We start from the raw sequence: 16,373 nt of genomic DNA, 5'->3' as shown, positions 1-16,373 counted from the left end.
CAACTCATAGCGACCCTATAGGACAGAGTAGAACTGCCCCATAGGGTTTCCAAGGCGCGGCTGGTGGATTTGAACTGCTGACCTTTTGGTTAGCAGCCAAACGTTAACCGCTTTGCCACCAGGGCTCCTTGCCCTAGACTATAAAAAAAAAAAAAATATAGTGCTTGGCTTTTCATTGCATTGCATATGTGACTGTTTTATAGGGTAGGAATCAGAATCCAGACTGAGCCTTTTTATTGTATAGTATCTTAAACCTTCCATTACTCTCGGGCGGCCTCTTCATCTTTTCTCCTAGGTGGATGAAGAATATCAGAATCCTCATAGCGTGGATCGAGTCCCGATGGGCAAGTTGCCTCACATGTGGGGTCAGTCCCTATACATCTTAGGAAGCTTGATGGCAGAGGTAAGGGAAAACTTCAAGGCTCTCTCATTTTTTTTCTGCCTTAGTCACCATAATAATTGGTTTAGTGAGTAGCTCATTAAATCTGAAGGATATGTCTTTTGCTTTTGTACTTTGCCTTAATTATAGGTCCTCAGAATGAGGAGCATGGCCGATGCTTAACAGAAATCTTTCTGCCTTGCAACCATGTCCTTTTTGCTGCCCACAGCTCCCTATTTTGATTCTGTACTTGGAGCTGCCCAGGGATCCTGGATCTTTGCTTTTCAAAACTTCCCTCTGCCTTGCCTAGTGACTGAAGCCAGACTCTTTTACCTGTTTATTTATGTATTACCACTTGCAGCTGTTTTTTAATTTGTTTGGTTTTGGGTTTTTGTTTTGTTTTTTGCTGTGGCTGTGGCTATTTGATTATCTTTAGTTGACATGAATATGAATGTTGCAAAAATGGGCAGATGATTTGTTTAAAATAATCCTTACCCAGTGACTTTCTCATTCAATTAGAATAAATTAAATGCAATGAACAAGGGAGGAAATGAGTGCTATTCTTAAAGGAAAAAAATGAGAGTTCATGCTATTTCGTAAATAGCAGAAACTCAAGTCAAAAGATTTCTGCTGAGCAGGAAGTATACCAGACATATGAATAGATGAGAAAACGAGACTAATGACTTAAGTAATTAATTATAAGCATTGTGGTCTGATCGTCTAAATCATATATATATATATATATATATATATATATATATATCCAGAGAAGTTAGAGAGTGTAATCAGAATGCTTTTTGTTTATTTATAGTTTATACCCTACCTATTTTCAAAAAAAGGATTTGTGGTAGCCACTAGAAATTAACTCCAGATAAGATTAATTTGGATGTGAGTTTGGTAGCTCAAACATTTTCATACAGTGAAGGTATTTATTTTCTAACCAGACCTGCCTCTTGCATATTCCACTGCAGGCTTATGGGCATCCGAATGTGGTTTCTCCTCTGACATTGGCTTTTTTTGGATTCTTAATAATATGTCTTTTTATGGTTTTTCTTTAGGGATTTTTAGCTCCTGGAGAAATTGATCCCCTGAATCGTAGGTTTTCTACTGTACCAAAACCAGATGTTGTGGTTCAAGGTATGTATTTTTATTCCCAGCAGCAGAAACTTTATATTAAAGGTCTGGTTTAGAGGAAGACCTCTTTGGGTCAGTAAATTATGATTTTATTCTTTATCTTGAATTTTGTTAGACTCAAAAAGTGTGTCATGAACTTGATTTGGTTTAATTTCAAAATTGCTATTAATTGGTAGACACATGACATTAAGTATTTACTAAAACCCATAGGACTGTACAATACAAAGAGTGAACCCTAATGTAAACTATGGACTTTAGATAATAATAATGTATCAATATTGGCTCATCAGTTATAACAGATATACCACAGGAATGCAAGATGTTAATAGGAGAAACAAATTGCAGTGGAGAGGGAGTAAATGGCAACTCTGGACTTTCTGCACAATTTTTCTGTAAACCTAAAACTGCTCTAAAAAATCAAGTCTTAAAAAATACATACGTACTCCATTAAAAAATTGTATTGATCATGAACAAATAATTGTGTGTTGTAATACCAGAGGATTCCAAAATATTAAGCACTCCTTACTTCTTGAAACTCTTTTGTCATGACAGTGTAGCCTCCTAGTTATATCTGATTTCTCTCTGACCATTCCTTCTCTGCTTTTTCTGCTTGTACTTCTTTATTCCCATGTTCTTATAATTATTCCGTACTTGGTTTTTTAGTCTTGTTTTTTTTTTTTTTTGGTATTATTGGTATTTTACTCCCTCAGAATAAATTTCTTTCAGTGGCTTCAGTTATTGCTTCTTTGGAGAGTGCTCCAAACGTTTATTTTTCTTCCTGACAATCAGCTTAATTTCGAGGCATCTAATGTTTGTAAGACAACTTCAGTCTTTTCTCCATTTTTCATGATGTGGTTTATTGGTCCAGTTGTGAGGATTTTTGTTTCCTCTGTGTTTCGGTATAATCCATATTGAAAGTGTAGTCTTTGGTCTCTGTCAGTAAGTGCTTCAAGTCCTCTTCACTTTGAGAAAGGAGGGTTGCATCATCTGCATAATGCAGGTTGTTCATGAGTCCTCCACCAATCCTGATGCCACATTCTTCATATAGTCCAGCTTGTTGAATTATTTGCTCAACATACAGATTGAATAAATTTGGTGGAAGGATACAGCCCTGATGCACACTTTCCTGATTTTATACCACGCAGTATCCCCTTGTTCTGTTCAAACGACTGCCTCTTGATCTATGTACAGGTTCTGCATGAATGCAATTAAGTGTTCTGGAATTTGCATTCTTCACAAAGTTATCCATAATTTGTTATGACCCACACAGTCAAATGCCTTTGCATAGTCAGTAAAATGCAGGTAAACATCTTTCTGGTATTCTGTCCTTTCAGCCAAGATCCATCTGATATCAGCACTGATATCCCTGGTTCCATGTCTTCTTCTAAATCTGGCTTGAATTTCTGGCAGTTCCCTGTCAATGTACTGTTGCAACCAGTTTTGAATTATCTTCAGCAAAATTTTGCTTGTGTGTGATGTTAATGATATTGTTCGATAATTTCCACATTCTGTTGGATCACCTTTCTTTGGAATGGGCACAAATATGGATCTCTTCCAGTTGGTTGAACAGCTAGCTGTCTTCCAAATTTCTTGGCATAGATGAGTGAGCACCTCCAGTGCTGCATCCGTTTGTTGAAACATCTCAATTGGTGTTCTGTCAGTTCCTGGAGCCTTGCTTTTCGCCAGTGTGTTCAGTGCAGCTTGGACCTCTTCCTTCAATACCGTCAGTTCTTGATTGTATGCCACCTCCTGAAATGGTTAAAAGCAGACCAGTTCGTTTTGGTACAGTGACTCTGTGTATTCCTTCCAGCTTCTTTTGATCCTTCCTCCATTGTTCCATATTTTGTCCATAGAATCCTTCAATATTGCAACTCGAGGCTTGAATTTTTTTCTTCAGATCTTTCAGCTTGAGAAATGCTGAGTGAGTTCTTCCTTTTTGATTTTCTAACTCCAGGTCTTTGCACATTTCATTATAATACTTTACTTTGTCTTCTCGAGCCGCCCTTTGAAATCTTCTCTTCAGCTTTTTTACTTCATCATTTCTTTAGTTCACTTTAGCTTCTCTACGTTCCAGAGCAAGTTTCAGAGTCTCTTCTGACATCCATTTTCTCTTTTCTTCGTTTCCTGTCTTTTTAGGAACCTTTTGCTTTATTCATGTTTGATGTCATTCCACAACTCATTTGATCTTTGGTCATTAGTGTTTAAGGTGTCAAATCTCTTCTTGAAGTGGTCTCCAAATTCAGGTGAAATATATTCAAGGTCCTATTTTGGTTCTTGTTGCCTTTTAAAAATTTTTTTCAGCTTCAACTTAAACTTGCAGATGAGCAATTGATGATCTGTTCTGCAGTCAGCCCCTGGCCTTGTTGTGACTGATGATATTGAGGTTCCCCATCATCTCTTTCCACACATGTAGTTGATTTGATTCCTGTGTTTTCCATGCAGTGAGATCCACGTGTATAGTCACCCTCTATGTTGTTGAAAAAAGGTATTTGCAATGAAGAAGTTGTTGGCAAAATTCTATCATGTGATCTCCAGCATCGTTTCTATCACCAAGGCCATACTTTCCAACTACTGATCCTCCTTCATTGTTTCCAACTTTCACCTTTCAATCACCAGTAATTATCAATGCATCTTGATTGCATGTTTGATCAATTTCAGGCTGCAGAAGTTGGTAAAAATCTTCAACTTCCTCATCTTTGGCATTATTGGTTGGTGCATAAATTTGAGTAATAATTGTATTAACTGGTCTTCCTTGTAGGTGTATGAATGTTATCCTATCACTGACAGCGTTATACTTCAGGATGGATGTCGAAGTGTTCTTTTTGATGATGAATGCAACGCCATTCCTCTTCAGTTTGTCATTCCCAGCATAGTAGACCGTATGATTGTCTGATTTAAAATGGCCAATACCAATCCATTTCAGCTCACTAATGCCTAGGATATGGATCTTTATGCATTGCATTTCATTTCATTTTTTATGACTTCCAGTTTTCCTGGATTCATACTTTGTACATTCCGTATTCTGTAAATAGATGTTTGCAGTTGTTTCTTCTCATTTTGTGTCATGCCACCTCAGCAAATGAAGGTCCCAAAAGCTTGACCCCATCCACATCATTAAGGTCGACTCTACTCTGAGAAGACAGCTCTTCCTCAGTCGTGTTTTGAGTGCCCTCCAACCTGAGGGGCTCATTTTCCAGCACTATTTCAGTGTTTTGCTGCTATTCATGAGGTTTTCACTGGCCATTTTTTTCAGAAGTAGACTGCCAGGTCCTTCTATCTAGTCTGTCTTAGTCTGGAATCTCCACTGAACCTTGTCTACCATGGATAACCGTTTTAGGCTGGGTTCTCTAGAGAAGCAAAACCAGTAAAGTGTATAAATATATAGAGAGAGATTTATATCAAGGAAACAGCTCATGTGGTTGCAGGGTCTGGGATGTCCCAAGTCTGTGGATCAGGATAGAGGCTTCTTCTGATTCATGTAGCTGCGGGGGCTGGCAAGCCCAAGATTGGCAGGTCAGAGAGCAGGGCTCTTGCTTACAGGCTGTGAAGATCAAAGAATCCCAAGTTTGGCAGGTAAGCTGCTAGCTCAAGTCCTTAAAACCAGAGGTCAGATGAACAGGAGCCAGCTGCAGAATCCGGAGCGAACAAAAAGCCAGAACATCTGCTTATATGCAGATGCAGACCACATGCCCAAGGAAACTCCCTTTCAACTGATTGGCTACTCACAGCAGATCCCGTCATGGAAGTGATCGCATGTAAGCACTGAGAATCATGGCTCAGCCAAGTTGACACACAATCTTTACCATCACAGTAATCCTGCTAGTATTTGGAATACCGGTAGCATATCTTCCAGAATCACAACAACACGCAAGCCAACACAGTTTGTTTCAACAAACTGACAAACAGGTGGTAGGAACTGTCCTATAGGGTTTCCAAGGCTGTAATCATTAGGGAAGCCGACTGCCACATCTCTCTCTCACAGAGTGGCTGGTGGGCTCAAACAGCAGGCTTTCTGGTTACCAGCCAAGTACTTAACTACTGTGCTACCAGGGCTCCTTGAGCAGTGAGATATCAACGTAAATCCACAGTATTTCATTCAGCTAGGCCAACAGTGCCTCTTGTCAGTACTCGTTCTTGTCATTAGTCAGTGTTTTCATTCTTCTCAACCGCTGTTCCAAGTCTTCTTCTCGGTTTTCAACCCTACCTCTTGTTCTCAGCCTCATTCTTGGCCTGCTGCTTAATACCTGGTGATCTTAATATTCTGATCTTTGTCGGTTTCCCAACATTCCTTCCCTATATGTTCACCCATCCTTGCTTCCTTTTCTTCATTCTCAGAAAATGAGGTATTTCTCCTTCTATTCAAGGCCATCTCCTCCTTCTGATGCTTGAGCCCATCTTGTTCCCCAGCCTTCTTCAGAAATTCACTCTTTCCTGTAATCTTCAAAATCATCTTCTCTTGGTTCTGTTTTTAGTCCATTGACATGATCATCTCCCTCTAGTTATCCTGTATAACTCCTTTCTCATCAAACTTCCACTTGTCAATATTTCGTTCGTTCTGTAGTCCTTTACGTTCTGACTTCATTACTTTTAAGTTGCCAGTGACCTTTTTATTGCCTAACTCAGTAGATAAATTTAAATCATATCTTAGTGGATCTTCCTACTCCGTTTGACACTATTGGTCATTTATCCTTCCACAAAATCTTAACTCCCATGTCTTCTGTGATACCAAATTCCTGAATCTTCTTGACCTATATTAAGTAAACATTTTTCTGTCACATTCAGGGCTTCCTCTTTTCTTTATTCCTTAGCAGTTGGTGTTTCTGAGAGTTCTGTCCTTAATCCACTGCTTTTCTTACTCTGAATATTTTTTCCTGTCTCTCAGCCTCATCCTATTCTAAACCTTTTCCTTTTTCCTACCTCCTCACTTCTTCTCTCATTTTTAGAAGACGTTTACACCTCCTATACCATAAAGAAAATATAGGACCTGAGATAAGAACCCTACCCCCACCCCCAGGTTTTTTCTTCATCTGCCCATTCCTTATACATTGGAATTTCTCTAGATTATATTTTAGATCCTCTTCTCTATATATTCTCCTTGGCCCATCTCACCTCTCCTATACTAATGATTCCTGAATCTATGCCAACTCCCTTTTAGGTAGCCCCATTTGGATGTCTCGCCTGAACTTTAAACTCATCATGTCTAAAATTCATCAGCTGCACCCTCCTCGTACTACACCATCCATACTTGCTTTTCCTCCCATGTGCCTGTGTCATTAGATGGCACCACCATCCTTCTAGTTGCACAAATAAACACCCTGGGAGTCATTATCAATATTTTCCTCTCTCTTACCCCCTATAATCAGTTAACAAGTCCTGGCTTCTTTACCTCATAAATATTTCTGGAATCCATTTTGCTCTCTGTAGTACCGGCATGTGAAAATGCCAGCGTGGCTTCATCGGTCCTCCTCTAACTTCAGGCGGGGAGGAGAGACAATCAAGATCAGTATCATCAGCCCAAGGCTGATTCCTATGAGATGTAGGTCAGACATACCTCCTCTCTCCTCCCTCTTCCTCAATTCAGACACCAGCCATCCCTCACATGGCACTCTATTTCTCTGCTGGATTCAATAATTCATTGTACTGGCCACACAGAATTGACAGACAGTACTCACAATTATGGGGTTTATTAGGGCAGTAACAGGTTACATTTCAGGATCAGAATCAACAGGCTACAACTCGGGATCAGGATCAGGAAGCATGTAGGCAAAGTCTCCCTTCTTCAGTTCAGGACAGTGCTCTCAGCTCCTCTTAGCTGTGCAGGGCTCCTCTTGGCCCCTGAGGACAGGCTCCTCTTGGCCCCCTTAGGATAGGTCCCCTTAGGATAGGCCTCCTCTCTCAACCCTCAGCTCAGCTCGGGCCTGGCCTCTGCCTTTCTTGGGCAAGTGTTACAAAGCTCTTTAGCTTCACTGATGAGTGCCCAGAAGCACCCCACTCCGCCAGGAAGCCTCCTGTCTGAAGGCACTTAACTCCGTTGCTCCATGGGTTGGCATGTCCGCTGTAGCTTCCTTGTTCCATGGGCTGGGAAGCCAACTGTGCTATCTCGTGCCAGTCTCCTGGTTCTGCTGCTACTGTTTCTCTGCTACGCTTGCTGCTGCTTCTCTACCATGCTTGCAGCTGCTTCTCTGCATCTCCAGTGTTACAGCTGTGTCTCTTCATGGGTCTAAGAGGTTCTCAGCTCAGGAACTCTGGGTCCAAAGGACAAACTCCACTCCCGCCTCTTCTTTCTTGGTAGTAGTGAGGTCCCCTTTCTAGCCTCTGGGTTTGACTCTCTTTTAAGCCTAATGATCCTAATCTAGGTAATCAACATCTCTCCCTTGCATTAGCGCAGTCACTTTTTAACTGTTCTCCCTGCCTTCAGTCTAGATCTACTATAGTCTTTCCATCTAGTCTTTAAACAGTAGCCTGAGTATGTTCTTTTTAAGAAGTAGATATGGACATACCACTCCCCTGATTACAATTCTGCAGGGACTTTTCATTGCCAGTCTTCTTAACGTGGTTTACAAGGCTCTTTATGATCTGGCCCCTCACCCCCCTCCAGCTTCATTTCTCATCACTGCCCATTCACACTCCATGCTCCTGCTATAAAGAACTTTTTTATAATTCTTAGATCTTCCTTGTTCTCTGCTGGCTTTGTCCCTTGGATTTTTGCACACGCCATTCCTTCTGTCTGGCATAATTTCTCCCTCACTTTTATCATCACCCTTACCAGGTTGACTATACTATTCAGCCCTGTGCAGGACTCAGTATCAGTGTCGTTTTCTCCAGGTAGGGATGGTGTCTGTCTTTGTATCCCCTGTATTTGGCAATGCCTACCACATGGTCAAGGAGCCCTAGTGGTGCAGTATTTAAGAGCTTAGCTGCTAACCAAAAGTTTGGCAGTTGGAACCCACCAGCCACTCAATGGGAGAAAGATGTGGCAATCTGCTTCTGTAGAGCTTACGGCCTTGGAAACCCTTTGGAGCAGTTCTGTTCTGTCCTATAGGGTTGCTATGAGTCAGAATCTACTGAATGTTAGTGGGTTTGGCTTTCTGGTTTTAGCACATAGTCCCTATGAGTCAGAGCTGACTCAATAGCAACTAACAACAATAAGCACATAAAAATCAACCAAACCAGTTGCCATCAAGTAGACGCCAACTCATAGCGACCCCATGTGTGTCAGAGTAGGACTGTGCTACACAGTGTTTTTAATGACTGATTTTTGAAAGTAAATCACCAGGCCTTTCTTCCAAGGTACATCTGGGTGGATTTGAACCACTGACCTTTCAGTTAGTAGTCAAGCACTTAACCATTTGCATCATCCCGAGACTCCTTACAAGGACATAGGATCCACTAAATTAGCATTTTCAAAATATTTTACATAGATCAAGAGGCAGTCAAAAGACAGAACAAGGGGCTACTGTGTGATTTAAAGTCAGGAAAGGTGTACGTCAGGACATCATGCTTGGCAGAGTACAGGGTCAGGGAAAAAGAGGAAGATCCTCAATGAGATGGATTGACACAGAGGCTCCAACATTGCGCTTAAGGATAGCAACATTTGTGAGGATGGCGCAGGTCTGGGCAGTGTTGTGTTCTGTTGTGCATAGGGTCGCTATGAGTCAGAACCAACTCAACAGCGCCTAACAACAACAACAAATATTTTATAAAGCATAAAATAAACAAAAAGCAGAGATGCTAGGGTTGAAATGCTCCTGGGGCCTCAGCGTGTTTTTCGCTTGCCTTTCCTTCAGTCTCATCTACTCCTGCTACCAACTACAATGGCCCCTGCAGAACTGCAAAGCTCAATAGAACAGTTTGGAAATCATTGCCCAAGGATAAAATCCAAGATTCTTAAAGTGACACATAATGCCCTCCATGATGACCTAGCTTCTGTCTACCTTTCTAGATTCATATTTTGCCTCTATGCAAGGTACTTCATTCTATAGCATATATTGAGGTGTATGGAGTTTCCCCTCCCCCAATTCATATTCTTTCTCATATCTATGCTTTATGTTTATGCCAAACCCTCTTCCTAGAATGAATTTCCCTATTTCTATCCCCTTATTTCTCCTGGTTAACTGTTATTCATCTTTTCAGACTCAGTTTAGGCATCAAGTCTTTCAGGAAGCCTTTCTGAAACCACCCCTCTACCCAACCCCATACTGGATAGGTGTCACTCCTGGATGGTCTCATAATATTTTGTGCACAGCTGTATCTAGAAGGTTATTTTACACTCAGTTTATGTGAGCTAATTGCATTACACTGTGTGCTCTTTCAGGAAGAGCCTAATTTACCTCTATGTCTCTAGTGCCTAGCATAGTACCTCATCCATCAAGGTGTTCAGTAAATGTTTATTGATTGAATGAATGGATGATCACATGTAGTTTTCTGGATTGTTTTCAGTTTTCAGGCCACTATCATTCTCTCTCTGAACATTTTCGCTAAAAAATCTCCTTCATTTTCACGTTTCCAGTTAGAAATAATCAAGATGGTGTTATGTGCAGGAGACTCTATAATCCTCATATCCTGCCCCAGACCACAGCAACCCATCACCATGAGGTTCCCAGGATAGAAAAATACACAAAGGAAAATGGAAAAGGAAAGCAAAGTAGCACTTTGTTAACTAGCTTTTGTCCCAAAAACCCAACATAGAGAATTGTGGTAAGCTGGAATGAACCAAGTGCTGCATTCTCTTTTTCATAAATCCAGTCCAACACATCTACCAGTTCTAGAGAAGCAGGAGTACAGAGCATATTTTGAGAGCATGTTTGCCCCTGGTGCTTAGTGTCAAGCCAACTGAGGCCTCACTTGGATCGTTGGCCTCAGCCAGGCATCTGTTACATAGAGGGAAAAGTGAGTAGAGCTGGCCTGGCCTCCTCCCTTGTGAGTAGGCTTACCAGTTCTGTGATATGAGTACAAGAGGAAGAAAAGGGAGCTGTCCAGACTTTGCAGGCTCTGAGTCTAGAGGAGTTTTACTCCATCTACTACCCCCCAAAATCTCACATGCAACTTCAACTATAGTACCTTCTCTATATTAATGATGTAAATTTTTATCCCCAACTCATCCTGCCTTCTACCATTCTCTGGCTATAGGGCAATTCTGCCATTAAGGTCTTTTTTATTGCTCTCACATTCCTGACCCTGATCTTAAGTGTACTGGTATGAAAGAGCCTGGGGAATCAACTTTTACCAATGCTGTAACAAACCTCATGATGGATTTTACCTGTTTAAAAATGGAATCCCTGATATAAAGGTGCATATAGGTCCTTATTCAAAAAATCAAATTTAGTACTCTACTTGAGATTGTTTTCCCTTTTTGTTTAGATTAATATTGCTTAGTAACTGGCACAATACCTGTTTCATTAAGGTTCCTCAATTATTGTTAATTTCTTCCACTTTTTTTTTTCTTCCCTTCAAAGGAAATCATGTGACTTTAGAGCTTTTAGGTTCCAGTCGGGAAAAAATCTGTTGACGTAGTCTTCTTTCTTTCCTATAGTGTCAATTCTAGCTGAGACAGAAGAGATCAAGGCCATTTTGAAGGACAAAGGAGTTGATGTGGAGACCATTGCTGAGGTGCACCCCATCAGAGTACAACCAGCTCGGATTCTCAGCCACATTTATTCCAGCTTAGGTAAGGCAATTGGCCAACCTGCTAGAATCAAAACATTAATACAGGCTGTTTTCTTTCCTTTTTTTTTCCCCCTTGATCTTGCTTTGTTTTATTAAACTGGATCTCAGAGGGAATTTAGAGTTTCTGGAATCCAAGTTTCCAAGCCTGTTTATCCTGGGCAGGCTTGTTAATTTAAAGTGTGCTATGTACCCTTTTTTTATGTACCCTTTGGAGCCCTGGTGGCGCAGTGGTTAAGAGCTCAGCTGCTAACCAAAGATCGGCAGTTTGAATTCACCTACCACTGCTTGGAAACTCTATGGGGCAGTTCTGTTCTATCCTGTAGGGTCACAATGAGTCGAAGTCAACTCTATGGCAACAGGTTTTTTTTTTTTTTACGTACCCTTTGGTACATAGGAAACCCTGGTGGCATAGTGGTTAAGTGCTATGGCTGCTAACCAAAGGGTTGGCAGTTTGAATCCGCCAGGCGCTCCTTGGAAACTCTTTTGGGTAGTTCTACTGTGTCCTATAGGGTCGCTATGAGTTGGAATCGACTCGATGGCACTGGGTTTGGTTTTTTGGTTTGGTTTGGTACATAGGGCGCGACTGTTATCATACTCTATTGCATTTTCATTCCAAGTGTGTCCTTAATGTGTTCTCCCTTTTCTTGGGAGAATCTGCCTGCATCACATCAGTTCTCTCCAATAAGCAGAAATGAACTCTTTACTGCTTACTGTTTCAAAGCCTAGACTTCTTTTTGGGCTGCCTATTAAGTTCTTACTTCCAAGCCAAAGGAAATAAGGACTGATGGGTCCTGAGTTTAATAAATGAGCCAACATTTTGGGGACTCAACAAGCTACATTTGTTTTCTTGATGTGATCTTTCGTTTGCTTTATTCATTCATTCATAGGCATTTATTGCTCACTTATTATGTTCTAGTTTCTAGGCTAGACATTGCAGGATAGACATGCAACCAAATAATTATAGCATAATCTTATAAATGCTATAACAGTGGTGTTATTTGCAAAATACAATGGAAACACAAAGGAGAAAGAGGATAGCTTTACCTGGGGAAGTCAAGGAAGGTATGATAGATGAGGTAAACCTGATGACTTAATAGTCAAATGAGTGACCCTCTGGAATTCTATTATTGCATCAGTTTCACAATAACTAAATTGCTTTAAGCATACATTGAATGACAGCCATAATTCCATTAACGAAAAAGATTTCCTCACCAAGTGTATTCATTTACATGTGCTAATTAAACAGGATTCTCTGGCTCCCCTCAAACACTGAGTATTCCATGTCTTTCAGTTCCATAGTGTTTTTAAAACTTTTTTTTTTAATTATGAGATTAATCAACTTTATGAATGTAAGAGCTCAATACATATTAAATTCAGCTCTATATAATGCTAATTCTTTTTAATCTGTTAGTGCACGTAAATACATTTTCATAGTTATATTTAGTGTATGCATATTACCTTGTGTTCTGTTCTTTACTTATTTCATATAAATATTTCCATATATTGAAATAGCTTTGTATTTTTCCATCACATAAAATAATTGTTCCCTTATTGTGTGGTTGAGTTGTTTCCAAAATTTTTGTATTTCTACAAATATCTTTGTATGGATCACTTTTTCCTTTGTATAATTTCTTTGAGGTATATTCCCAGAAATGGAATTCTGGGTAAAAGAGTGTGAGCGGCTTTGTAGATCTTATTGTATATTACCAGATTATTCTTCAGAAACACCTACCAATTTATAGTGACCCCACTAAATGCTGTAGTGTCAGTACATTTGTATTTTTACTGTCCAACCAACAGTGAATTTTTATCATTTGTTTTCATTAGATTAATGGTTTTAATATGTATGTTATTTTAATTTCTTTTTTTAACTTTTATTGTACTTTAAGTGAAAGTTTACAAATCAAGTCAGTCTCTCATACAAAAATTTCTATACACCTTGCTATATATACTCCTCGTTGCTCTCCTCCTAATAAGACAGCACATTCCTTCCCTCTACTCTCTATTTTCATGTCCATTTGACCAGCATCTGACCCCCTCTGCCCTCTCATCTCCTCTTCAGACAGGAGCTGCCCACATAGTCTCATGTGTCTACTTGAGCCAAGAAGCTCACTCTTCACAAGTATCATTTTCTATCCCATAGTCCAGTCTAATCCCTGTCTGAGGAGTTGGCTTCAGGAATGGTTCCTGTCTTAGGCTAACAGAAGGTCTGGGGACCCTGACCTCTGGGGTCCTTCTAGTCTCAGTCAGACCATGAAGTCTGGTCTTTTCACGAGAATTTGAGGTCTGCATCCCACTGCTCTCCTGCTCCCTCAGGGGTTCTCTGTTGTGTTCCCTGTCAGGACAGTCATTGATTGTAGCTGGGGACCATCTAGTTCTTCTGATCTCAGGCTGATGTAGTCTCTGGCTTATGTGGCCTTTTTTGTCTCTTGGGCTCATAATTACCTTGTGTCTTTGGTGTTCTTCATTCACCTTTGCTCCAGGTGGGTTGAGACCAATTGATGCATCTTAGATGACCACTTGCTAGCATTTAAGACCCCAGACGCCACTCTCCAAAGTGGGGTGAAGAATGTTTTCTTAATAGATTTTATTATGCCAATTGACTTAGATGTCCCCTGAAACCACGGTCCCCAAACCCCCACCCCTACTATGCTGGCCTTCAAAGTGTTCAGTTTATTCAGGAAACTTCCTTGCTTTTGTTTTAGTCCAGTTGTGCTGACCTTTCCTATATTGCATGTTGTCTTTCCCTTCACCTAAAATAGTTCTTATCTACTATCAAATTAGTGAAAACCCCTCTCCCTCCCTCCCCACTCTCGTAACTATCAAAGACTATTTTCTTCTCTGTTTAAACTATTTTTCGAGTTCTTGTAATAGTGGTCTAATATAATGTTTGTCCTTTTGCAACTGACTAATTACACTCAGCATAATGCCTTTCACATTCCTCCATGTTATTTTACTTTCCTTTGTTTAATTTCCATTTAGGCTATGCATTTTCCATTTTGTTTCACTTTTTGTTTCTTTTGAAACTCTGGCTCCTTTTACCTGCTTATCTAGTTGGGTCTGTGCAACGTCATATATATATTTATCAATACTTTAAGTACGTTTTATGGCAAACATTTGTCAATGAGATTTATAAGGTATGTATTTCTTATTGTGTTATTTTCTTTGGGATAATTAATTTCATTTGCCTTTGTGCAAATTTTTAAAAATCAAATATATTCATTTTATCAGATATATCTTCCATTTCTTCAGGAACTGTAAATTTTTATCTCCTTGGTTCATCTTACTTCATCATTTTATTCTTGTTCTCTCCCATTTTAATAGGTTTTAACTTACCTGATTGTGAAATTGAAATGTACATGCTGACTGCAGGAAAACAGAGAAAAGCCCAAAAGTAAAAGATAAAATCACCTATAATTCTGCTCAAAGGAAACCACTCTTTTTATTTTGATGTATTTGTTTCTAATCTTTTTTTTTAAACAATAGAAACATACCTATTTTTTAAAAAAGCAGTGTCAAAAACACACTTAGCAAATTGTTTTTTGTCACATAGAAATAATCAATGAACCATGTTCCATTTTGTTAAATTGCTTCAGACTACACTATTTTAATGGCAGTGTTAGCCTAATTTCTTCGTCTTTTTGGCCATATGGAGGATAAACTTATTTTCATAAATTAAGTAGCCTTTTTTCATATTTATTTTTAAAATTGTCTACTTATATTCTTTTGCCATATTTCTACTAGGCAATTGTCTTTTTCTTATTGATTTCTAAGAGATTTATTGGGATGTTACACTTTGTCTTCCACTTATTTTCGTAATATTTTTCTATTGTCTTATAATTTTGTGTTTGATTTTCATTTATAGAAGTATACATTTTTATGTAGTAAAATTTTCTCCATTTTTGGTTTCTTCCTTTGCTGTTATGCTTAAAAAAATAGACCCCTCCCTAGGTCAAATATGTTTTCATTATGTTTTCTCTTAGTTCTTTATGGCTGCATTTTTACATTTAGCTCTTCACTTAGTCTAAAATTTTAATTTTAGTTTATCCTATGAGGTAGGAATCTAACTCTTTGACAGATTATTGCTCTGTTATTCTAGCACTACTGATTGAATAGTTGTTTTTATAGCCACTGTTTTGAAGTACCATTTTATCGTTTAGGATACATATACATACACTTACGTGTGTGTTTATGTATGTTTCTGACTTTCTTTTGGGGTCTATTGATTGCTATTTTTATTTTTCTAGTACTGCATCTTTTAAATTATCATAGCTTCAGCCTCACTAGTGATTGGGGAAATGTAAGATAAAACAGCAATGAATTGTAATTTTTTACCCATCAGTTTTGCAAAAGTTATGATGGATAATATCCAGTGCTGCTGAATATGTAAAGAAATAGACACTCTTAACATTGTAAATCAGAGCAATTTTGACATTGCCTATAAAATTTTTTAATGCACATACCTTCGATCAACAGTCTTACTTCTAGGAATCGTATATAACACTCATACAAATGTACAAGGAATATGTACAAGAATGCTCACTACAATCTATTCTGTAACTGCAAAAAATAAAGATGAAAGCAACCGAATGCCTGTAAGTAAGAATGGCTGAATTATGGTACGTCCATACAATAAAATATTATGCAGCAATTAAAAAGAATAGACTTCCATTTCCAGAATAGCTTTTATCAGACTACCCCTCATACTGAGAACAAGTGCAAAGGCTGGATATAGAAGATAAAGATATATGAAGGCATCAGAGAGAATTAAGGCAACTAGGACCTGAGAAGCCAAAAACCTGAAGAGAAGGGTCCCACAGAGAAGTAAGCTCATCATTTCTATGTTCAGTTTACCTTTAAGGCATTTGCTGATTCTTAAGCTGTGCTTGCATGGGATGAGGGGCCAAGAAGCCAAGGAGAAAGCCTCACTGTGATAAAAAGTGATAGGGACATAAAAATCGCATTTCAGGACCTGCCAGTGTGGAAGAGACTCTGGTAAAAAATTCCAGCTTTCTGTTGAAACCCCTAGAGGGCTACACCCTAGGAGTAAGGGCAAACCAGAAATAGACTATTCATCAGAAAACTTCACAAAGCCTAAAAGACAAGCTTCTGAAACCCTAATTGAACCAAGGTGATCTGCTTATAGAGTATCTGCCTGCCAAGATAAACTGTATCCTTTCTGGAGGGAAATACT

General features: G+C 39.2%; 1 protein-coding gene across 7 annotated transcripts in view; it reads left to right on the top strand.

Moving 5' to 3' along the window:
• The window catches only part of PHKA1 (phosphorylase kinase regulatory subunit alpha 1), a 201,148-nt gene that overhangs the window by 78,085 nt on the left and 106,690 nt on the right, over positions 1-16,373 (top strand). For all 7 annotated transcript variants that reach the window (XM_003412723.4, XM_010592713.3, XM_003412722.4 and 4 more), the window contains 3 exons: positions 296-403; positions 1,438-1,516; positions 11,046-11,180. In XM_003412723.4, the coding sequence (XP_003412771.1) occupies positions 296-403; positions 1,438-1,516; positions 11,046-11,180 (322 nt within the window). The remainder of the gene's footprint in view (positions 1-295; positions 404-1,437; positions 1,517-11,045; positions 11,181-16,373) is intronic.

Source organism: Loxodonta africana, chromosome X, assembly GCF_030014295.1.
Source record: "Loxodonta africana isolate mLoxAfr1 chromosome X, mLoxAfr1.hap2, whole genome shotgun sequence".
In the NCBI taxonomy this organism is placed as follows: domain Eukaryota; kingdom Metazoa; phylum Chordata; class Mammalia; order Proboscidea; family Elephantidae; genus Loxodonta; species Loxodonta africana.
Note: the sequence above shows the minus strand (reverse complement) of the source record. Positions and strands in the feature narration are given on the sequence as shown.